The sequence below is a fragment of the Chionomys nivalis genome, chromosome 2, assembly GCF_950005125.1.
Source record: "Chionomys nivalis chromosome 2, mChiNiv1.1, whole genome shotgun sequence".
In the NCBI taxonomy this organism is placed as follows: Eukaryota; Metazoa; Chordata; class Mammalia; order Rodentia; family Cricetidae; genus Chionomys; species Chionomys nivalis.
Genome location: NC_080087.1, coordinates 54,113,099 through 54,138,876, shown reverse-complemented (window position 1 = coordinate 54,138,876; position 25,778 = coordinate 54,113,099). Strand labels below are relative to the sequence as shown.

Sequence of the window (25,778 nt, the reverse complement as noted above, 5' to 3'; positions counted from 1 at the left end):
TGTAGTCATTTGAGGGTGAAATTAGTAACATTGAAAAATTATTCCAAGGTAAACTAAAGAATTCTTTTAAAGTGCCAACCAATATGGATACAGGAAAAAGAAGGTCTTTTCTGTATTATTTTGAGCCACTGGATTTGCATAAGTGAAGATGCAATTAGGATGTACTTGGGCCAGATGATGTTAAAGAATATACATAATTCAGCAGCTGTCAAATAACTTGCTGGTTGGGTTTTCTCATTTCAGAAGATAATTCATAGATACAAGAATTGAATAAATTTTAAAAAAACTATCATGGTAAAATATTCATTCTACACAAAGTGATTTCTTGAATGGAGTTTGTTTATTTCTTGACATGGGAAACAATCCCTGGGGTTGGGGGAAAAGGTCTTAACTTTTATTTACATCATTAAAAATTCTGAAATAACTGGGTGATGGTGGCGCATGCCTTTACTCCCAGCACCTGGGAGGCAGAGACAGGTAGATTTCTGAGTTTGATGCCAACCTATTTTACAAAGTGAGTTCCAAGACAGCCAGGGCTACACAGAAAAAAACTTGTCTTGAAAAAACAAAACCCAAACCAAAACAACCCCACCAGAAAAAAATAAAACAAAAACAAACCCCAACTGAAATATTAAAAGAAAGTGATCTTTGATGTAGATTATTGGCCCTGGGTCTTCACTTCATTGTTGCACCAGACTTTCACAGACTTGATGTGGGAGGGTCTTCTGTTTTGTGTTGATTTCATTGGTTAATAAAGAAACTGCCTTAGCCATTTGATAGGCCAACCCTTAGGTGGGTGGAGTAGACAGAACAGAATGCTGGGAGGAAAAGGGAAGTGAGGCAATCGCCTTGCCTCTCCTCTCTGGGTCAGACGCCATGGATCCAGCCACCAGGTCAGACATGCTGAATCTTTCCCAGTAAGTCACCACCTTGTGGTGATACGCATGTTAATAGAAATGGATTAATCAAGATGTGAGAGTTAGCCAATAAGAGGCTGAAACTAATGGGCCAGGCAGTATTTAAATAAATACAATTTTTGTGTTGTTATTTTGGGTGTAAAGCTAGCTGTGCAGGAGCTGGGTGGGAATGCAGCCCACTGCTCCTTCTACACAGACTTCCTGAACTGAAGGGCCCAAGGTGTCCTCTTTGTGGGGGTTTATTGATGATCTGACTTAAAAACCAGAATTTTGACAATCAGTCTGTACTGAGATGAGGAGCAATATACAAATATTTTGGGACAGGATGCTGGTTACTTCCTGTGAAGTTTTGATAATACTGTCAACTTAAATGACGTTTTCTTAGTTATGAAAGGTATTGTTTGAAATTGCTCAACTTTATATATAATGGTGAATGTCTTTAAGCAGTATGAAACTTGGATATTTCAAGAAACACAGTTGATATGTCACCTCAAGATAAAGGTAATGATAACAATGGATTAGAAAGTAGCACACTCTCTCTCTCCCTCTCTTTCTCAGAAAGTATGCTATAGATAAATAGTTGTTTGAAAACATTTGGGGGGTATTTTTCTATTGTTAAGAAATTTTGGTGATAAAAACATGAATGCACAACCTATCAAAAACTCCTATCAGGTTCTAGAGAGGGAGAGTGGTACTAAGAAAGATGGGTAAAGATAACCAATGTCTGATTTGTGCATGTATGGAAACACCACAGTAAATCTCATTAGTTGATACAATTTGTGTTTCTTCTTTTGTTTGTTCTTTTTGTAAACACTTTTGCATCTGTACTATTTTCCAATCTTTGGAATACATATTTATATTTTAAGCATCAGCAATTTTAAATTGCCACACAAAATCACAGTACAATTGATTGTCTCATGGAAAGCTTCAGGTTCTGGTCAAAGGATTAAGTCATATTTGTACTTTCAAAATATTTTTTATGAGAAAAGATTTCTAATCTGTTAAAATATCTTTAAAAGAAGATGTTTAGTGATTTGGAACAATTTTACTAAAGTTTCCAAGATAATATAGTATTTTATTTGCTCAGAAGCCCTGACATGGGGACAGAAAATGAACTAGCCAAATAGCTAAAGTTACCTGGGCCAAGTAGAACAGGAAACTTAAAAAAAGTATATCATTTAGCAGACACAACTATTAATATATGTCTCATATATATGTATATACATGCAAACATATACATGTATACACACATTTGGAGGATGAATTCTATCTAGTTTTGACAGTTAATAAAACAATAATGAAAAAACTGGATTAGGATGTCATTCTTGAATCACTGTATCACAAAGAGTAGAAAAAGAAATTCAGAAATACTTAGCACATTTTATTATATCATTCTCACTAATATTATTATTAATAAGATATTTTTAGTGAGTTTAGGTTTCTATATTATTAGTAAATGAGAATAAATTACATTTTATTTAAAATATTTATATTTACATTTGCATTTAATATGTTTTATTATTTTTATTATGACTTTTGAGTGTTTCACGACATGCTTATGTCTGCATTTGCCTCATCTATCTATAACACGCAGAAGGAGAAATATCTTAATATATACTATATCTTGGTGCTGAATTTTTTCCAAGTTTTTTCTTATGAAAGGGTATATTTAATATATATTGAAATTGAAATGTAGAGAAGTGCATCTCAGGACTGCTTCTATTTAATGCTGTCATAACTTCCCTGGAGAAAAATAAATCCAATTTTCCTTTCTGAACTAGATATTCATTTTGATGGCACGGCATACAGGTGTAACCTTGTGTGTGTGTGTGTGTGTGTGTGTGTGTGTGTGCAGTTCCAAGAAAAATGAGTATCAGAGAGCAAAGAAAATAAATAAAGGGGAATAAGGAGGACTTTCATTTGTACTCACCCCGTTGACCATCAGAAGCACAAGGCCATTGTCGGCTGGTGTCCGAACTTCTATGTCAAAGCGAGTCACCTGGCCAAATTTCCCTCTCCTTGTGATGTCTCTTACCACAGCGTAACTGGAGCCATCAAAGAAGTAGCTGGCAGCTCGACTCTGAGTGAAGGCCAGTTTATCCCTGAAATGGAACACAGGTTTGGTTATGCTTCCCAAATGAGACTGCTGAACCCATTCTCAGAACATCTTTCCCTGTCCTAGTGGCACGCAAGGGAAGCTCTGTTGTTCACGGGGAAGAGATGAAGTATTTATAATGAATCTAATGAACTTTTTAAAATGAGTTTCCTCTGTGGAGGCCCAAAAATGTGAGCCTATTTCCACCTTGACCAAAGGTCAGAAGGGTTGAACTTACCTCGATTCCTTCAAGGTTGTTGTGTTTCTACCTCAAACAAAGTTCCCACCTAGATTTAAATCAGAGAGTTCTGCTCTTTCAAGGTTATTGTCAGCAGGTGTGGCTAATATCCAGACTTTGTATTTCAGGAATATAGAAGTAGATATGTTTTTTACCTCAAACTAAAGTCTAAGGATCCAACTAAGGTTCCAATTCTCTTAAGGGAGTGGTTTGCCTACAGAATGTTTTGGTCTAGGGTGTGAGCTTGACTTCTTTTGTTCTAGCAGCAGAATGTCTAACTGTGGATATAGCCCATGACCTTCAACTGGTCTGCTCATTTTCTTGTATCATGTTAGTGCAGTTTTTTTTTTTTTGTCTTACTCCTACCTTTTGGTATTTTAAGCAATTGGAAATTAAACATAGGTGATTTCAGTACTCACTGGAACTCCCTCCTGGTACTATTCTATGTTTCTCCATTATATTCTTTTTCTTTTTCTTTTTTTTGGTTTTTCGAGACAGGGTTCCTCTGTGGTTTTGGAGCCTGTCCTGGAACTAGCTCTTGTAGACCAGGCTGGTCTCGAACTCACAGAGATCCGCCTGCCTCTACCTCCCGAGTGCTGGGATTAAAGGCGTGCGCCACCACCGCCCGGCTATATTATATTTTCATACATCTTCGTGTTCTTTATTAACATTTCTAAATCCCCATGCCCCTATCCTGGCAGGAGGTGTTTTTGTTAAAGCTGGTCCCAGACATTCTTCTCCACACTACACACTGGGACAGTAGAAGTCTTCAAGGAAACCTCTGACCTTAGACTCCTAAATCAAATATATATATTTAAACATCTTCACATATATATAAGTATATATACACATATATGTATATGTCATCATACATATATGAAGAATTTCAGTGCTGCAATGCTCATCCGTGGCAGAGGAAAACAGAAGCGTGTTTTGCAGGTTTGACACTTACACAACTTCACACATCCTTTTCCCAAACAAGTTTTGAGAAGCCATGCAATGGCACACGCTTGTTCTGTCCACCGCCCTGCCTGACTACTAAAGGCGTTCACGCTCCTAACGGTCTCTTACCTGGCACACGGCACTGACTTGGATGGATCCATATTATAGATGTGTTTGAAGTTGTACAGACTGATCACATCATTGTTCAGCGTGGCCAGCTCTAGGCAGCCTGAGTAGCTGGGCAGGTTTAAGCTGTCAGGAAGCTGTGCGATAGAGGGGTAAGATCAATTCCCCTGAGGTCATGTTTCACGCAGACACTGCGGAACAGGAACCCGAGGGACCCTCCCATTGACTAGAGCACCCCTCAGCACCAGCCTTTGTGTCAGTATGCCAGATCGCTTAATAAAAAAACAAACCAGCTATTTGTTGGTTTCACTTATCTTTGTGGAGAACCAGTGTTTATTGGGTATGGACTATGTATACTACTCACCCTAAACAACAAATTCACAATGGAAACCAATTATCACACCGATTCTGTCAGATGGGTATTCCAGATCTCATAGAAAGACAGAATAATTCTCAAGAGAGGGTCAACAATGTGCCTACAACTGTAAGCAACAGTTTTGGATGGAAGGCCTGATATGGACTCCTCATCTTCTTGGGCCTTTTCTCTATCCACTCTTTGTCAGGTCTCCTGTTCTCCCTCAGGTCTTAGCTTTTCTCATCTTGTATGTTTTATACTGTGCTTGTATATTTCAGGTAAGAGTATCTGAAACTGCCATGGGCCATGCTGAAATCTAGATCCAAACTAGTGAGAATCTAAGGTACCAACATACTAGTAGCAGATTACCCTTACATTATGATACTACAAAATGACATCACAAGATGTTATTACGACATTGCAGGGTTTTTGTAATGTCTTTTTGGTGAAGACTTTTGATTTCAAAATGACAGCAATTAATCTTCAAGCATCAGCTGTAACTTGAAGGTAATGGACACCGCATACATGGATGGGAGAGACTAGATTGAGACATCAGACTCACAGAGAGATTCTGGTCCAGAATTCGAGCACCCATTGGACTGAGCTCTTAAAGTGGTGTCCGACTCCATGCCTCGCTCTCTCCAGTGATCTGGGGTTTATGCATTTAGAAAGGAGCCGCTGCAGATTTGCATCAAGCCAGCCAGTTGCATAGCTTACCTTGAAGTTCGCAGGCACCCCGCCGACGTAAAACACTGTGTCCTCGGGGGCCAGATCCAGCAAGGAGTCATCTTCTGACAACCCGCCCTTCTTAATAAATTTCTCTTCAGCCGTGCTACTGAGACTGGGCACTGTCAGGAACACCTTTCCGTGTTTCCCTACCCTGGTGAAGAAAGGGTTGGCACCCGCTTCAGCTTGGCCATTTGGAGAAAATACTTTCTTTATATCAAAATATCAATGAAAGCTTACCACTGAGAGAACAGATCTGTGAGAAAAAGCAACACGAATTTGTACTGGCACTGAAAGTATGGCAGGTTCCTTAAGATTTAAGATTTAAACTAGCCTAGGCATACCTCCATTGTAGTAAGATTAACTAGTGGCTTATGCTTTACTTACTGGCCATTTGAAAGACCTAAAATGTTTGCCATATATTGAAGAGTGTAATGCTTTTTATAAATTAATTAAAGATATGTTTAAGTAGAAAAAACAGGTGTCTGATTGTATCACAGTGTTGTGCATAAACAGAATATCAGCGAAGGAAGGAAAGTAGGAAAACAGACGACGTGATTTTTTTGTTTCCTTTTTTTAATTTTTCCATTAAAAAATTTCCACTTCCTCCCCTCCTCCCATTCCTCTCCCACTCCTCCACTCCCCCTCCTCCCTCCCGACGTAATTTTAAATTTTTAACTTATGCCAAGATAAAACCATCCAATAATCAGGTTGCTATTTATAAGTGATCATTTTTTTCTGGTATTTATGTTTTACTCAGGTATTTGGGAAGAAATATAGAAATAGTGGAAGAAAGGGAGTAAGATGAAAAAGCAAGAAATACATATGTGTGTGTGTGTGAAAGAGAGAGAGAGAGAGAGAGAGAGAGAGAGAGAGAGAGAGAGAGAGAGAAAGATTTCTAAGGAAACGCGCACATAAACCACTTGCCATGGATTCCCCTTACCTCTCAATCTTGACGATACTAAAGTAAGCAGGCCAGGAGCTGACAGGCTTGGAGTCCAGGGGAATTTCCACGTCTTCGTTCCCCAAATTATAAACATATACCAGGTTATCATTTTTGATTGCAAGACCCATGTACTCTTTTTGAGCCTGAAATATCAAGACATCACTTACATAAAACTGATAAATATATTCCACACAGACGATATTATCTGTTTCGTTTCTGCACAGCGCAATCATAGGTCTGAAGGGCTGCTGTAAACAAGCAACTTCGGGCCCTGCCAGACTGCCTGGCATCTGCTCTCATTTCTACCCTCCCTGGGGCTGCATCAGAGTGTGCTGTCCGTGTCTCTAAGTGCTTGCTACGTTGGTGGAGGGTGAGGAGAGGGGAGAACTATTGAAGGCTCATGGGAACGCGATGGCTGCCGGAAGTGTTCCAGCATTGTCAGGTTAGCGTAGGGACCATGTACCTTGACAAAGTCAGTCTGTCTGTATCTTTAAGTAGGACTCAGCAAAGGGTATAGTTACTCCAAAGACCTTTCAAATGCTTTGTTCAGATTCTCTCAAGTTAGAGACAGGGTGCCGCCAGGAAACAATCCCCTAAACATGCCCCCTACTCCTGGGATCCCTTGTTCTTCAATCCCAGCTTGTATCCTGCCATTGAAATGATTTCTGGCCCTTACTACCACAGTGGAAATTTGTTTGCTCTTTTGGACATTTTTGTTTGAGGCAGAGGCCAACACGATCTCCTTTAAAGCCTCCGCTATGCTCTTACGTCTTTGCTTCCGAGGTACAGGACAAACTGATCCGCTATCCAGCTCCCAGCCTGCTCTGGCCGCTTTGCAGGAGGCTTCATGTACAAGCTGATGGATGTGAAGGCCTTCAGGTCATCCACGCTGACTTTGGGGTGCACTTCAACGGCTGACTGGCCATCAAACATCATGGAGACTTGGATCTGGAATGACAAACTTGTTCCATTAAAAGTGCTCCGAGAAGAGGGGCGGAATGCTCTCCTACGGTGTCTGGAGGGACCTCTTTTGCCTCCATTCCTTTATTTACTTACGCATTCTCGCTCAGTTAGAGGAAGAATTTAGGGCAGATTACACCGTGATAGTTTTAGACTGAAATGGACTGAAGAGAGCAGAGAGCAGATGACCGAGTAGATCCAAGGATGATAGACGTGACTCCCACAGTGACCCGTACAAGAACTGTACATGTAGGTTGCTGAACTAAACAAGATCAAGGGCCACTCGACTGCTCTTAAAAGTTCCCAGTGACTCCGCAAGGCACAGAAGAATTATTTGTTTGGGAGAAGTATAACTCACGTCGGGTACTAAAGCTGCTGAAATTCTTTCCCCAAGGGCAGAGGAAAAGCAGTATAGAACAGAGTGGTGGGCAGCATCCTGACCGCACCATGCACAGTCAGGGTCTCGGCATGGCCCCTGACTCACACCGGCCGTTTCATGTAACTACTCAGTAAGTGTTCTTTTGTAAAACGACGTAATAAACATGGTGCCCAAAATAAGGTGGTAACTATCAAGCGCTTTCCAGGCCCTGCCTCTCTCCCTGTAGCAGCTGTAATAAGAACTTCCTTAAACTGTTTCCCGGAATGTTTCTCAGAAAGGCAAAGAGCACTTTCAGCGTATTTCTCAGAGGCCCAAGACGACACTAGGAACTCATTTGATTTGCGAGAGATTTTTGGGGGCATTTGATAATGTGCATATCCCCGCTGTCTGCATAAACCTCTCTGAATAATCAGATGTATTTCTGTCAATATGGCTGATGTGGATACTCAGCTAGTGTGAGATTCTGTTCTCCAGCGCTTAGAGCACAGCTGTCTCCTGTTTTCAAGCAGTGTGTGGGACGGAAGAGTCTGAGAAGACTGTGCGCGAGTGCGTGCGTGCATATGTGTGTGTGTGTGTGTGTGTGTGAGAGAGAGAGAAACATCTCACTTCGGAGCTCAATGTCCAGCAGCTGGGCAGTTTTTCTTTAGAAAATGACCTTTTTTGGTGACCAGGAAACCAATATTATATTCCATACAAGTAATTAAGTAATACTGAATAACATCATCAAGAATCAAGAAACCCCCAACAAAAACTGTTCTTAAAAATATCCCTTTTCTTTCTTTCTTTCTTTCTTTCTTTCTTTCTTTCTTTCTTTCTTTCTTTCTTTCTTTCTTTCTTTCTTCCTTCCTTCCTTCCTTCCTTCCTCCCTCCCTCCCTCCCTCCCTCCCTCCCTCCCTCCCTCCCTCCCTCCCTCCCTCCCTCTTTCCTTCCATCCTTCCTTCTTGTCTTTCTTTTTTAATCTTCGAGACAGTCTTACTGATTCATCCTGGAAAGTTCTTATTAATTCAGGATGCCTTTAAACCCACAACCCTCTGTCTTAGCCTTCCAAATTCTGGGATTACAGGCACGTGTCATCACACCCAGTTTAAAATCCCATTTCTTGATATATGTTTTAGATCATTTATCATGGAATATTCATGGAGGTATCCAAATAAGATAATTTGTAAGGCAGGGCCCTGTCTTACATAGCATTTGAAAGCTGCATGTCTTTACCAAGAATAATCCATGGCACTATAAAATAACTGATTTCTCATTCTTGTTTCTACCAGTCCTTGAGTGAATGTTCTGTTTGATGCAGTTCTTAATCGAGAAAAAAAATTACATAATTTGTTTGTAAATATGAGGCTGATCTATAAATCAATTAAAACAAACTAAAGAGAGGCCCAAGCACAAGTCCTCTTCTGCCACGTGAAAATGTTAACTATATGGGCATCGGTCCCGACAGCACTGGCTCTGGATTTTGTGACTCGGTTGCCTCTAGAACAGAACCTCAGACATGTGCCTTGCTTCAGTTTCTCCCACTCATGACTCCTCAGTTAAGCCTGCAGAGTGAGCAACCTAGCCTTCACAGGATGCGCATCCTACCAGAGAGGTCTTGCAGCGGTGGGACAGATGGGCAACACGGTTCCATACAGTAACTGCGCTAGCACAGCTGTTAAAAATGAATAGTTATTGAACTGAATCTTTTTATTGAAGTTTAACCTGACTTCTTTGCAGTTGATTCTGGCTTCACATTAGGAGAACTAAGTAACTTGAAAGATGGCAAGTGTCGAGCCTTCCTTGCTCTGAGGTTGGGGCTAAGAATTGGTCTACTACATATATATATCATGTCTCCTGAGATGTGAACTTGTTCTGTAGCCCTAAAGGCAGGGAATTTGCTCTGTAGACAAGGCTGGCCTGGAACTTGTTGTGATTCTCTACCTGCTGCCTCCAGGTGCTTGAATTATAGTTGTGTGCCCCCATCCCCCACAGGTTTACTTTCCAATGCTTCTCATGGGACTGTAAGGAATGACCCTGTAGGAAGGTGCTAGACCTCAGGAGCTGCCGAGGAGTTGGAGCTCAATGTCATGTCCCCAGCATTCCCAGGTAACTGATGACACCACTCAACACGTCACGTACCTTGCTGGCGACACTCCTGGTCTGAGCAATGAGCTCTCGGATTCTCTGGATGCTGGCAGAAACATTGCTTGCAGGCCGCTTCTGCTCAACGGTACGAAGCTGATCCAGGAGTTGGGGGACAACCTCTGTGAGATTTCTCACTGCAATGAGGAAAATGAGTCACTTGAATTAATTATATATTAAGAATCGAGTGAGAGACAGAACATATTACCTCTGGTTGATCTATTGGCATAATTTTCAACCTTACAAAATTAACAATAGAGCTCAAAGCACAATCCATCCTGGTTTTTGTGACATTTAGAACACATATTGATCTATAAAATGGAACGTGGTGCATGCTGACTTACAATGTACATTCTAAAGGTCAGGCTCCATGGCCAACATACAGATGCTTCTTTAATCATACAGCATGGGCGTCACACGTCTAGTATACAGGCTGATTCTCTTTCTAAAGTCTCTTACATTATGTTATGTTGTTTAATGTCCTTTTTTAAAACCACAAAGTACTATTTGAAAAAAACACAACAGCTTGAGACAATTTCATTTGGTACTGTCCTTGGATGCTTATTGTGATAACTTGACAGGACAAATGACAAATATGAAAATAATTTTAATACAGACACAGAAAATATTCCCAGGGCAATGTTTTGATAAATGAAAATACTGATTAACACACCTCCCCACCTATGCTGGAGATCAAACCAGGGCTTTACAAATTCTAGGAAAGTGCTCTACTATCAAACTAAACAAATCTTTTAAAGGTTAAAAATTAAAATGTGATGGAGCCGGGCGGTGGTGGCGCACGCCTTTAATCCCAGCACTTGGGAGGCAGAGGCAGGCAGAACTCCGTGAGTTTGGGGCCAGCCTGGTCTACAAGAGCTAGTTCCAGGACAGGCTCCAAAGCTACAGAGAAACCCTGTCTCAAAAAACCAAAACCAAACCAAGCCAAACCAAACCAAAACAAAACACAAAAAACCCCAAAAAACAAACAAACAAAAAAACATGTGTTTGGGAAAATGGTTATGTGGGTGTGTTATGAATACTCATGGGAAATAATATAAAAGAGTTATATTCCTCTTATGGTAATCAGTCTTGTAAGTTGGGGTAGCATTGCTAGCAACTGACAGATCAGGTATGGGTTGATGACTATTTTTTGGCTCAGATGGAGACTGGATTGTGAAGAATGACTAAGAATGGTGACCAGTCACGATTTGTCGCGACACTGGTAGACACTGTTGCTGAGAGATTTATGAAGAATCTGAACAAAAACGTGAGAATGGAGAATTGTGTCCTCTGCTATCATGTGATATTTAATTATACATACAAAACTACATTAGGTAGACATTCATATATTTCATTTTCATTGCTGTAAAATTGTATATGTGAATTGGCCAACACACAGTTGGTATTCATAATAATCTGGCCCTCTTAAATGAGCAGAATCCAAATGGTGGATAGTAAAATCAACACCATATACTGTTTTTCCTCTCACAGTAGAACAGTGTTTTGCTGAAATGATTTACTCCAACATTTGATTAAACTTTTATGCTAAAGGATTAGCCTTACGTCAATAAAGATAATTGCTACCATTACAATTGCTACCACACAATACAAACTACTCCATCAGTTTAACTAATTGATTTACTTCTATAAGTGTATCTATCTGTAAATTTATGTGATATTTACATATATTTCATGTTGATTCGTACCTGTCTAGAATCTAGATAAATCTAACTTTAGATAAGTACATAGATGGACTGAGCAACATGCTTCTCTTTTTCTAAACTAGTTTCTGCAGCATTCCAACCTAAAATGCAAATGGAGCATCCTGTTTGTCATGAAGAGTTGTGTAGAGTTTAATGGCCAATTCTTGAGAAGCTTGGGAAGAGGTACCTGCGTCCCGAGCAGAGGCCACTGCAGTGTTGTATGCAGAAGAGTCAAACGTCTGAAGGTTCTGTGACCAGTTGCTGATGTTGCTGGTCATTGGCGTAGTGACCTCTTGGACAGCCATTGTCGTCCTGTTAGCTTCCTCAATGACCAGCTTGGACTGGCCCAGGCGCTGCTGGGCATCCCCTGCACACAGAGCAGAGGGACATCCCCTTCACTGGAGAGCACTGACATCAGTTCAAACACTGGGGTGAAACAGACCTCAAATTTTGGGTTGTGGGAGAAGGCTAAGACTTTAAATCCGTGACAACTGTGTTGTCAGTTGAATGAACTAGAAAATGATAAACAGCATTGATATGTGAGTTGCTAAGACTCTGCAGTCTCAAGTAGTACAAGATATTTACTTAAAATGTTTTTAAATTAAGAAGTAAATTACAAAAAACTAAAACAAAACAAACAACAACAACAAAAACCAAACCAAACAGGAACCGAGTACATTCTTAGGATAGCAGTCTGGTTGGAAAGTGACAGAAAATGCATCTTCTGTGACGTTCACATCTGAACTTCATCTTGAAAAACCTCTTCCTTTTATAGAAGAGAAATTCTTGGGGAAGACTCTTGCCATAAAAATGATGCTGCATTTAGTTCTGAAGTAAATTCATGAGAACAGTTTTTCTTTTTCAAAAGAAAAACAAGTTTTAGAAAAGCTTTAATGTTAAAATCTGGTTTTCATTAAGAAATGATTACATAATTTGTCTGGGATTCCCTAGAACCCACATGAAGTCAGCTGGAGTAGCACACATTGGTAAGCCCAGTTCTGCACAGCAAGACGGCAAGCAGAGAGGAGACTCCCTGCAAGCCTGTGGTCCAGCTGGCAGGAGGATTGCCACAAGTTTAGAGCCAGCCTTGCTAGGGTACATAGTAAGGTCTAGGCTTCCATGGCTATATAACAAGACCCTCTCTCGCAAAAACAACAGAAGAGCCAAGTATAGTGAGACATCTCGAATCCCAGTTGTCTGGAGTTAGAAGCAGGAGGCAAGTTCAAGGCCAGCTCAGTTCACATAGTGAGTTTCAGGAACTAGAGACCTTGATTTAAACCAGGTAGACAATGAAGACCTGTACTTGTGGTTGTTGTTTGACTTTCAGAGTGCACAGTTGTCCAGTGCACGCGTGTTTGTGTTCTCTCTCTCTCCCTCCCTCTCTGCTTATACAAACATATGCACACACACACACATGCATGAATCTACCATACATATACATACACTCAGATAAAACTTATTGCATATTTAAAATAATGATAATGTAAATTTACAGCAACACATTTGATCTAGATGATGGGATTATAGGTGATTTTTCCTTTTTTTCCCTCTAATATGTGTTTTACATTTTTCTATAAGGTTAATGTATTACTTTTGTAATAAAAATACTTAGAAGTTGCTTAGGTGATGTTTTAACTTAAGTTTTTAAAGTGAAGAAACATTTGTTTAATATTTCAAGCTCTGGATGGGGCTTTGAATCCTGGCTCTTTGTTGTAGAAGGCTGCTTGTTTGTTCCTGGCTGCTCAGCCTCTAAATAACCACACAGACACTGTATTAATTAAACCACTGCTTGGCCTATCAGCTCTAGCCTCTTATTAGCTAGCTCTTATATCTTTGGTCAATCCATTTCTATTATTTTATATTTTACTACAAGTTTCGTGGCCTACTGGCAAGGTTCTGATGTGTCTGTCTAGGACAGCTACATGACTTTTCTCTGACTCCACCTACTCTCTCTATATCTCTTTTAGCCTGGCTTTACTCTGTTAAGCCATTGGCCGAAAGCAGCTTCTTTATTCATTAACCAATAAAAACAACACATAGACAGAAGGACTTCCCACATGAGCTCTTCCTCCTGGTCGCTGTACCCAGGCCCTGGCAACCCTCAGGGTTCTCTTCAGCTGGAAGGTAAATAGTGACTCTCCTCTCCAGAGCTCAGCAGGCATCAGTAATCAGTATCTCTGAAAGGCTTCTCAGTGCAGGCACACTCTCCTGGCCAGACCTCCAGGCTCCAAGGCCAGCTCATTTCAGCAAAAATTTTCATAACCAGTAACATGGTCTTAACTTCTGCTTTGCCTAGGGAGACACGCCTGCTTCCAACCAAAGCTTTTCAGGATACCACTAGAGTCCCAGGTTAGGCGAGGGAAGTACTCTCGTTTTTCTTTTTGGTGCATCCATCTTCCTGCTTATTTGATAAGAATAATTTGACACCTAACAGAAGGATGCTGTTTATGGGAAGGGCCAGAAAAATCCAATAACCAAATTAGGACACACTGTTAGCAATGTTGGATGTTCACAGGAGAGGCACCAAGAGGTAGAAACAGCACAATCCTACTTAAACACACGTGGACACAAGCATGTAGGCACAGAGTAAAGACTGGAAGAAAACACTTTTCACTTAATAATGCTCATCCCTGCGTGATACGGTTACAACTTTCTTTTTTTTAGAAGGATAGATTTTAGATAGCAATGGACGGTTTTTCATTGTTGCTGTTGTTATAGGAGAATGAAAATCCTACTGTATGAAAGAAATGATGAATAAGGAAGCACCTCATCTCCCCTTGCAAGGTTGTTTTCCACCAGTGGATAAACACGCAGGACCTTGAAGTTCTGGATCCTTACCTCGTTCTGCCGCCTGCAGTTGCTTGACAGCATCATTCAGCCTGTCTTTGAGGGCCGCCTTCCTCCACAGGGCCCCTCCCATCCTCCTGCTGGTATCAGCCACCGCTTCATCATTGCCTGTGGAGAAGAAGCAGAGGAAAGCATCAGGGGGTCCACGATGCCTGGAAGACGTCTCCCTCCCAACAAGCCAAGTTCTGACTTGTATCGTGGACGCATATGCAATAATCTAACACTTTAGAAAAGGATGGTCTGTTCTGGAAAATGGCATTTAGAATCTGAGGTGCAAGGCAGCAGACAGCTTGCGACCCGAGCTGGGAGTGACTTAGGCTGCTATGGTGCTCATGTGCTCATGTTTTGGAGGAACAGGGCAAGGCTGTGACTGATAAAATTCAACAGCACAAATGAGAATGTCAGGAAGAAATGTATCTATCCGTATGATGATGCTCAGTTATAAGAGAATCCGTTGCCTCCTATCCAGTTCTCTCAATATAATTTTTATAAATATAAGCCATGAATCTAAAAAACAGATTATATATACACAACTTGATAAACTGTCACACAGTGAACACAAGATATAGCCATCCGGAGGTCATCAAGATGGGACATTATGAGCACCTACCAAGCTCCCCTGGATTCTGTCTATGATTATCCAGAGAGGACTACTATTTGGTCTCGATTATTATCTAGCTTTAAAGGTTGATTTTATTTTATGTTTTAATGCGTATATGTTTGTGTCTGTGTGGGTGGGGTATGTGCATGTCGCCATAGAGGCCAGAAGAGGGCATTGGTTGCCCTAGAGCTCAAGTTATAAATGATTATGAGTCTCCAGAGGTTAAGTACTGGGAGCCAAGCTTGGGTCCTCTGCACAACCAATGTGTCCTCTTACTTGCTGACCCATCTTTCCAGTCCCTATACTTTGTAAAGGTTTATTTTACTTTTAATTGTGTGTGTGTGTGTGTGTGTGTGTGTGTGTGTAAGTAAGGGGGTATGTGTGCGAAAGTGAAGGTATTATCTGGTTATAAATCCCCCCAAAATGACAAAGTATTAAAATCATTTGTATGTCTGTTTTGGTATCTGTAAAGGTATAAATCTTGCCATCTTTTTCCATTTTCATTAGTCTTTACCAATTACATAATCCATTTTCATTAGCATTTAACAATTACATAAAACAATGGGTTTCATTATGACATTTCACACATGTATATAACGTACTTTGATCATCTCAGCCCCTTATTATTATATCCTGGTCCCTCCTCACTGTTCCCCTTCCTCTACCTCTAAGCCCTCCTTATTTCATGCATTGCCTCTACTGTTTTCATTTTCTTTGATTTTACACACACATATAAACATATAAATGCAACCACTCAGTCCATTTAGTGTTACTCATATCTGTTATTGTTTAGATATTTTGTTCTTACTTTTCAAGATTAGCTACTGGCATTTCCTCTCTTCTCAAGGAAATCCCAGAATTAATCTATCTGCATATCCACAGTGTTACAGTGGATCATTGTATTGCACCTAGAGATTTGTGTTGTAGAATGGTCCATTTCACACAGTTGAGCCTTTCCCTCAGTGAATATTATATCTATTATTTTTTAAGCTTTTACTTAGATATTCTATTTAGAATAGGTAATGGGGATATCCTGATTTTGCTTGCAGTCTCATTGGAAAAGGCCTTTGATATTTTATTATGAATATGTTTAATGAATATTATTTTATTATTCTCTATTAGATTATGGAAATTTCCTTCTGTTCTTTGTTTGCTAAGAGGTTAAAAATATTGGATGGACCCTGTTTTATTTATGGAGTGAAGTGGGTAGGTAGAGGAGATTTGGGAGGAGTTAGAGGAGGGGGAAGAATACGACCAAATTATATACGAAAAAATTTAAAAGTTAAAAGTATTTCCTGTGTATAGTGAGATGATTGTATTAACATTCTCCTATAGTCTGTCAATGTGGTAATACTTTAAATGTTAAACTACCTTTGAAATCCTGTAATAAATTTATGCTGCTCACCATATGTTATCATTTCTATAATGTTAGATTTGACTTACTAATATCTCTTATTTATTGTTTTGAGCTAGAGTCTTATTCTCTAGCCTAACCTGGCCTTAACCTAGTAGCCAGCCTCCTGCCTTAGCAGTCCCAGAAAGCTGGGATTACAGGCACGAGCCACCATACTTGGCTGATCAGGATTTTTGCATCTGCAAGAAAATTTTCTTGCATTTCACCCGTTTCTATGTCCTCCTGAGGTTTCAACATATACATATTTCTGGAGTTCATAGAACAAGATGGAGAATATTTCTTTTGCTATCATTTGGAAGTGTTTGTATAAAAGTGGTGCTGGTTCTTCTCTAAAATTTAGAAAGAATTCACTGGGAGCCTGGAGACTTCTTTGTGGGAGAGTTTAATTTCTGAGATAACGGACAACACACCTGTATGTACCTGTATGTGTGTATTGCTCTACCAGATCACCTATTCTCTGCAATTCATCTGTGATAGTTTTTTTTTTTCCTTTGAAAGTATGCCCTGGACACGGTTCCCAAACTGGGGTTATTCTTGAGCAAATCCTAGCAGGTCATGAAGCTGTATCTCCTTATCTGAATGGAAGAGCGGCTTTCCCAGTAACTGTTTGGGTTTGAGTTTGGCTTACTTCTGAAGCGCAAGGAAATTTATACTACTTGACTGATAGCAAACTGGCTGCCTTGCTTCTTCTTCCTCTGTTTCCTCCAGTGGCACCCACACAGGGCACGGTCGCTTCTAGCGCCCGTGTTGCAGGATTTTGTACTGCTCTGTATAGTGCGCATAGACAAGGTGGGCCCCACTGTTTTACGTCACCAAGCACAGTGTAATCAGGAACAAGCACTTACCTCCTCTAGGTGTCTCAGCCTTCCAAGAGTGACTTAACGTACCTTTTAGTGACAGTGAACCTCCCTTCCCTTTTTTTAAAGTTTCTGTTTTCAGATATATGGCAATATAAAAGCAATTTCAGCTTTCGGTTTTGGGCCTGTGACTGTATTAAATACTGCTTTATTTAACTCTATATCTGGGACTTGATAAAAATAAGAGGAGAATCTATTTGCAGCTAGATAAGAATTGCTATATGCTGGCCCTCCCCACATAAGATACAAAAGCAGTTCACAGATCTGGCAGCACTTAGTTTTTAAAATTGCTGTTAACATGCTAATTCTTGCCAGGTAGTGGTGGCGCACACCTTTAATCACAGCACTCAGAAGGTAGAGGCAGGCGGATCTCTGAGTTTGAGGCCAGCCTGGTCTACAGAGCAAGTTATAGGACAGTCAGGCTGTTACACAGAGAAACCCTGTCTCGAAAAACAAAACAAAAATCCTAATACTTTACTGCTTATATTCCCACTATTCTCATAATTTCCAGAAAGAATATTCAGAATTAGTTCTATAAGACATTAATATGAATTATGTGATAAATTAGGACAGAAAAAATGAATAGTGTCCTTGTTACTTTTGTCTACCTAGAAAGCATAGAAGAGCAGTTGCCTCGTGGTACTCAGCATTTACAATATGAAAATCAAAGTGTGTTCATTTCTCTATGTAATTTTTTTTCAGAAGATGACAAAAAGATAACGCATTGTTTCGATAAGGCTTCATGAAGTTTTTTGTTTTGAACTTGACTTGTTTTCAGGCAAGAGTTAGGAGTCAGCTAGGCAAGGGCTTTCCAACTCCCTAGTCAATGCTCAAGTATCCTTAGGAATGAGCCCATGACCTCAGAAATGAGGACCACTTAATGACAATCTTGGTCCATTTAGTTGTTAGTAGCAGTGACTCATGAGCTCTAAAAGGACTGCGGTGATTAACTTGTGTCCTTCTCCGTTCCACTCTCAGAGTGCTGGCTTTCACAGTGGTGGGAAAAGCTTCTTTCTATGTGTCTGTTAGGGCTGTCCACAACCATTCGCTGTGGCAAACAAGCTGTAGCAGAGCCCACCAACGCGATGGCTTGTGGTATCACAACATCCCAATCGACTCTCACGGGGATGACATTTCCCATCATCCCAATCGACATTCATAGGGATGACATTTTCCATCATCCTAATCGACACTCATGGGAATGATATATGAAATCAGCTCTCACAGTGGTGATGCCTCCCTTCACTGTAAAAATGTGAAGGTTTCTGGATTATGGGCAACATCGTTTTAGTGTTTACTATATTTTATGGTTTTATCTCCTTGAATATCAGTATTATAATGTTTTTTATCATCCAGCCCATTTATTAATATGAGTTTCCACCATATGTTGACTACATATATGTTTCCATGTAGTTTTCCACATGGAAGGGTTTTTTCAATCATCATTTTCTTTGAAATGTTTTGTGACTTGATTCTAAAGTGCTGCTGCGTTTAGTGAGACATTATTTCCTCCTTCAGCTTCGGCTTTAGAAATCGGTCTACGTTTGTCAAAGGGAGCTGTGTGGTAGGAGGAGGAGAGCATGAGCTACTTACTAGAATCCGCCTTTGCTTGCAGCTGTCTCGCTTGATTGAGAAGGTTATCACTTTCATCCTTATGGTAAACGATCTGAGTGTCAATTCCGCTCACAGCCTACAAAACAAGCGGTCAGAGCGGGTAAGAACAGTTGGAGAAACGCCAGCTTTTCACGGTTTTCAGAGGTAAGTGAAGTCATTTATCTGCTAAATGCCAAGTGAAATTCGCACAGCTTTACTTCCATAGCTTAGAATCAAGAAGGAACACAGAGAGGAGAGAACAAGGTCTTGGCATTTCCAAAGTAAGTCCCTGCCCAGGATAACTCAACCAACTAGAAGAAGGCTTTGGTCAAGGCTTGAACTAAGTGCTCTCATAAAGAAAGCACCGGATAAATAATTTTGAATTGAGAGGAAACTAGAAAAAGAGGGATGCATCCTAAGATATCTTCTGCATCACAAGATGCTAGCCTAAAAATGTTTTCTTTGGAGACTTTGGCAAAAAGGAAGAAGATACACTGAACAGTCAGAGAACAAAAACAGCATCTGTAAAGGAACTCTGATTTGCTAACAGCGCTCAGCCGATGAACTTGAAAACCCAAGTTTTATGTATGGCACACGATGCTTGCTTCTTAGTGCTCCTGACCTTTCTGACATTTTAATTTTTCATTTAAAGGTCAGGGGTTAAGGGATGATGTTAGTTAAACAAAGATATATTTTTACACACACACATATACATGAAACACGTTAATGTATATTATACTATGTATAATGTATTATGCATGTATGTTCTAACGCATACATGCACACACAAAAGCAGAAGGGGACTGTTTAGTGAATGGGGAGAAGGAAGTACAGTAGCAAATAAGGGCAAGGCATAATGATTTTTTTTTTGCATAAAATACAAGAAAGACCATAGGAATCTGTTAATTAAAAAAAAAAAAAGAGAGAGAGAAGAAAAGCCAGAATAAGATGAGGCCATAAACCAACAAGCCCTGAGGTAAAGGAACACTCACGTCATAAATCCGATCGGTGATATTCAGAGCAAGTTCTGCTGTTTCATTGGCTTCGCTGACATAATTGGCAATATTTTCATAGACATTCGATGCATCCAAAGCCTTCTGCACCAGCCCGTTCATGGTCTGAACTGTGCAAATTTCTGTTAATAAACGGATTTGTTACTTTTGCTTCTTACTTCCGTAGGAAATGGGGTCCCACTCAGGTCATCTAGACACTTCTGTGATCACAGATGCCTCCTTCCTGTTTTCAAAGCCACCTGTCCTGGAAGGTGTTCCTGAGTCTCCTTCCTGGGGGCACATTATGTTTGCATTTGTCTGCCTGTGTCCCAACATCTCATCCCATTCTGGCTTCACAGCAGCTGCTGTTGGCAGCAGCTGCTGAAAAAGGTAATGGTGATTTAGTAAGAGTCCCCCGTTCCTCTTCCTGCAAGGATGGAGGGAACTACAGATGTGAGCCTGTTCCACCTTGACTCGAGGGTCAGAGTGTTTGAGCTTATTTTGCTCTTTCAAAGTTGTGACAACAGGTGTGGCTACACACCCTGACTTAGGGGTGTGTTTACTTGGGTTTTGGACATTAAGACGGCCTATAGAGGTGGATCTGCTCCACCCTGACCAAAGGTCAGAGAATTCAAGCCTATTCCTGTGCTTCATTTTTAAAAAGGAGGTTTGATACAGGGAGTGGCTGCCTACAGGGTACTTGGTCTATGATGGATTCGTTGTAGATCCTGCCTCAAAACATCAAATGCTTTACTCGGGAAATGACGGCTCGGTGTCTCAAGGATTGACTGGTTGTCCTTGTGTCATGTTAAAGCAGTCTTTGCCTTCTTCCCCCACTTCTGTATTGGGGTATAAAAGCGTATGGAAATTAAACACGGGTGAATTCAGTATTCCATATCCACTGAGTTGCCTCGTCCTGTACTATTGTGTGTCTCTGTATTTCTTTCACATCTCTGTTCCTCCTACTTAACATTTCTAATCCACAACACCTACCCTGAAATGTATGAACCTGTTGTGACTGGACCATGACAGAAGTCACCCCAAAATGTGGCTTATGACACAAGGGTTTATTTAAATCATGCAGGTCAGACAAAGGCCTGAAGCATGTGCCTTGGCCTACTCTTTACCAAGTGGTTACTCTTTATAACAGAGATCCAGCCCTCCAGAGAAGGTACAGAGCTTCCAGGCCACACACACTGGTTTGCCAAGGTTAGCCTGATTCCTCAGGCAGCCCCAACTCAGTCTAGCCTCCCCTCTGCCCTGAAACACCAGTGTTCTCTGCATTATCCCTTCCTTGCTTGGGTAAGGATCATGGACCACGTACCAAGAACCTATCATAGATGGGGTGTTCTCGCATACAATGGTTAATAACCAAACATCTAAGGATTCGCTCAGGAATAACAAGGGATCAGCTGCATAATGACAGCATCCCGTGCAGCTCTTGAACTTTAGGATTTACTGGTTATACCGTTTCTGAACTGGACTCAGAAACTATGTTCTCTCTCTCCCTCCTCTCCCCCCCCCCCTCCCCTCCCTCCCTCTCTCCCCTCTCCTCTCCTCTCCCTCCCTCTCCCTCCCTCTCTCTCCCTCTCCTTCCTTCCTTCTCTCTCCCTTTCCCTCCCTCCTCCTCTCTCTCTCTCTCTCTCTCTCTCTCTCTCTCTCTCTCTCTCCTCTCTCTCTCTCTCTCTCTCTCTTTGCATAGCCCTGGCTGTTCTGGAACTCACTACATAGATGAGGCTGACCTTGAACTCATCCTGCCTCTGCTTTCTGGTGCTAGAATTAAAGCCTGCACCGCCATGCCTGGCTAACAATACTTCTTATCCTTTATTATACAATCTCCATTTCATTTCCATGGCTCATCCTAAATCTTTAGCGTTTTCCTGACTCTCAGCTCCAACAGCTTCTCGCTTCCTCTCAGTCTCAAACATCTACAACTTGTATCATTGGTTCGTCAATACCTTGCAGACAGTGGCTGCCTGTGCCCACACTGCTGGGCACTGCAGCTCCTACCCGGGTCTTCTCCAATCACAGAACCGATGAGTACAACCCATTCTTTCTTAGCCTCCTCCATCTGGCAGAGGCCCAGTTTGCTCTCAGGCTGAGCTACTTCCTCCATGCTTCCTCAGCTACTTCTCTCTTTGTTCACATCCATCATTAGCCAATTTGCCCTGTAGCAGGGCTGACTCCCCCCCCCGCCCCACCCCCATGGGTACAGCAGGGATCCATGAAAAATGTTTCATTTGAATTTTTAAATCAGCCACGAAAAAATGAGACAATAAAATGATCTTGTCTCCATTATATTGTGATCATGACACAGATCTTGATTTTGATGGAGAAATGATCAGAGTGTTGTTATATGGAGGCGATTCCCTTCCAAATGCTCTCTGCCATTCCCCCCGGAACCTGTTCTTAGAAATGGCTCCAAGAATAAAATATGAAGAAAGTAAACAAGAAAAAGGACATCATGTCTGTAATCCCAGCACTCAACAGCAAAGGCAGGAGAGTTTCAGGACAGCCCTGAGGCAGAGTGAGACTCTAAGGTCTCAAAACAAACAATACAAAGAAGCACCTAAAATGCACAGAGCTCTGGATTTGATCCCCAGCAATGCATAAAACAACACAGTAGCCCTAGCCTGTGATTCCATCCCAGCCCTGGAAAGGGAGGGCAGGATGATCAGAAGTTCAAGCTTTAGCTGTACAGAGTTGGAAGACAGTCTGGGTTTTAGGATACTTTGTAACAAAATAAACCAACATAAGCTACTTCCTAGCAGGCAAAAAGAGGTAAAGGATAAAAGTGTGTACACCAGACAGATGTTGAGGAATTTTCAGCCTTTACATTTTGAGGTGGAAAGATCTACAAATTTTGAATATGTCAGAGAATCGATTGAGTCAAAAACATGACGTCAGGGGTGACCAATACTTGTGGTTGGGGTCCAAGTGGGAGGCACAACAGCTTCCATGAACCCTGCTTGACACCACGGGCAGAATGGCATTTAGAGATGCGTGCTGTGTGCACCCGCCAGTTGAACGTGGTTCCTGTAAAGACGGAGGAACAATGAGAGAGCCAGAGGGTGGCTGGTAACTAATAACTGACAGGCGAGCATCAAAACTGGCATTTTGATCTAAGTCCCTTTTACTGCTTTCATCAAAGGCACATTTCCTAAGGGCACAGCGCCAAACTGAATAACTGTAACACAGCCGCACTGCCAATTCTATAGACTTCCATATTATGTCCCCTTCTCCCCTTCTTTCTTCTCCTTTTCTTCCTCCCTCTCTCCTCTTCCCTTTACCCTCCCCTTCTCCCCTCTTCCTTCCTCTCTTATTCCTTAAGCTTCCTCACTCAGCCTGGAAGGATGTTGAAACTTTTGGTGAACAGGAGTAGAAGGATGGCGTGTGTTTTGAACAGGCGTTAATCTCCGGTCTTTACCCCCGACCTTTCAAGGCATGTGGTCTCCATAACCATCTCATTATTTGCCTATTTCAGGGTCATGAATCCAATTCCAATCTTTTGGTACATGTCAGTTAACATTAATTGAGTGCCCAGAGGATGTGTGATTTTTTTTCTAGGGGCTGTGAGGGAAATTGCCATTGATTTTTCTCTTAACTCGAGTTAAATCAAACATTTGCAGCTGGCACCGCAGAAAGCTGAGTATTTACCAGACAGTTCTATTGTTAACTCTCAACCAGCATGGATTATGATATTGGGTATGGAAAGGTAAATGTTGTCTATGATATAAGCAGTGATGATGGCAGAGTTAGACATTGTGGAAGATTTGACTTCTTGCCGCAGTCATCCCATTGACAATTGCGAAACAGACTTCACTTGCACCCCTTGCCTCAAAAAAAAAAGGTGATCGTCTCTGAGTAAACAATAAACAAATCACAAATCAGCAACCAAACAGAGCTGCCCCCTCTCCCGGCCCCCAACCTACTTGCTTTGTCCTAGAGACTCTGGAGTGGGAACGGAACACAAATGGCTCCTCCTGACCGTGTAAATACTTGCATTTCTAAACCTCGGACGTTACCTGCTCAGCTCCTCGGCTTCTTGTTGAAGGTTGGATGCATGGTCCATCGCTTCTTGGACTAAGTCTTGACTAGGTTACTTAGGTTGGAGCGTTTTCCCTGTAGCTCATTTGTGGCGCCATCTATTTCTGCATAAATTCCAGATGCATTCTAAAGACAAACAAATTACGTGTCTTGAGCTTAGAGAAATACCGAACAATTCCCCCAGATAAACAACAACATTGGCCATTTTTCCTTCTTGTCAATTTCAGGCCTTAATTACTGTAAGGAAGATTTGTGTGCCCCTGCACCTTCACCCCTTTCTCTACGGAGTGCTTCCTCATCATTCAGACATGCTCTATTTCCTTTCCAAAACAAAAACTAAACCTACAGCTTCCATTACCCATACATCCTGTTAGTGTTCCACCTTTCAATTCCCTTTGTAGCAAATCTCTCTGGGGAATCTACCAGTAGGAAGCCTTGCTTTCCAGTATCCAATTTCTAAATGTGTTGGAAAATACATAAATAAATAAGTAAACACAGAGACCAAGCATGTTATCTCATTTCTGTGCAGCTGAGGGAAAGCATGCCTTCAGATCTTAGCCAGCTGGTAACTGGTACTTAGCCCAAGAAGTACAGTTAGTCTACCTGGTCAGGCAGTGTGACTATCAGGGGCCCTTGTGCCCAAAGAGCTTCCTTACCGAATAGCACAAGGAAATAAGTCATCTGCCCGAAGCTTCTATCCAAGAAGAGGGTGGAGTTGAGCAGGGCCTGAACAATTCTTCTAAATTTACCAATAAAGCAAATCTCCCCTTTTCATGGGGCCCAGTGAGGAGAGGGATTGGCAAGGTTTGCCTGTGTGGCCAGTGTTTCCCTTGAGCTGAGTCTTTCTTGCTTTTATCCTTTTCTATCATCTTTCAGGGAAGGTGATGATTATGCATGTCCCTTCCCAGAATCAGCCCATTGCCTTTTCCCTGGTAGCTCCTTCTAGTCTGGTTCATCTTTCTCTGCTGATTTAATCACATTTTTCTCCACTAGTTCTCACAGACCAATCTTGTCTAATGGGTCGTGTGTGTGTGTGTGTGTGTATTCTGGCCCCTGTACACACTGTTTCCCTGATCTGGGCTAGCTTTCCTTTCGGAACCCACCTGGAGCTCCACTCATCCTCCTGAATTCAGCTCAAGTATTGCTACCATTGTATAGCAACTCCTGACTTCTTGGGTGAGCTCCTGTTTCCATAGGTCTCTTATCTATTGTAATCACTGTGCATGATTATTCACCTATATTATAAACCCTTACTTGATATTACACACACAGGAATCAGGAGCTGAGATGAATTTGGCTTTTCTTCTTTAGACTCCAGCACAGTTTCTAACATACGAGATTTATTTCTTAGAAGCTATATTAAGCCTTTAGCCATTTGACTGGTCACATTGCTTTGAATTATATAAACAGAAAAAATACCACAGGCATTCCATCTTTGCCCATTATCTCATTCTTCCTTCAACAAATGTCCACTGTGCTCCTAGTGCCCGTCCATCACTCTTGAAGAGAAGACCACACAGTCACTGCCTTTAAGGGCTGCAGTTGGGAGTCGGGACACACAGACAGCAATGATCCCTTAAGTGGGGAAAGTAATTTAGAAAGCTAAAGACATTGTGAAGAAACTGTAATGCGTAGGATGGGGTGGATAGAGGCTGGGGTTCAGGGACCTTTTGGATTAAGTTGTCGCATAGATGTGAGTCATTTAAAGATCTAAGGACAGAAGGTGCAAAGGCCTTGTGTGAGGACTATGAACAGTGTTTAGCATTTGTGAGAATGAGAGTTTGCTGAGCTGCTGAGTAGCCAGTGAGGAAGGCAGCAAGTTAAAGCTGTCAGATAGGTGGGTGAGCCGGGTCTAGTGGTGCCTCCTGGGTCATGGTGCAATGTGCTTCTGGCTTTCAGTGTCACTACAAGTTTAACAG

The 25,778-nt window shown here is 41.4% G+C and overlaps 1 protein-coding gene across 1 annotated transcript in view; it reads right to left on the bottom strand.

Annotated features, from left to right (window-relative positions):
- Lama4 (laminin subunit alpha 4) overlaps positions 1-25,778 on the bottom strand; it is a 144,866-nt gene that overhangs the window by 32,741 nt on the left and 86,347 nt on the right. Inside the window, 13 exon segments of the mRNA XM_057762244.1 lie at positions 2,848-3,019; positions 4,322-4,455; positions 5,391-5,553; positions 6,343-6,488; positions 7,114-7,293; positions 9,803-9,942; positions 11,696-11,875; positions 14,347-14,463; positions 18,821-18,917; positions 19,813-19,935; positions 19,937-19,955; positions 23,838-23,910; positions 23,913-23,985. Of these exon segments, the coding sequence (XP_057618227.1) occupies positions 2,848-3,019; positions 4,322-4,455; positions 5,391-5,553; positions 6,343-6,488; positions 7,114-7,293; positions 9,803-9,942; positions 11,696-11,875; positions 14,347-14,463; positions 18,821-18,917; positions 19,813-19,935; positions 19,937-19,955; positions 23,838-23,910; positions 23,913-23,985 (1,617 nt within the window).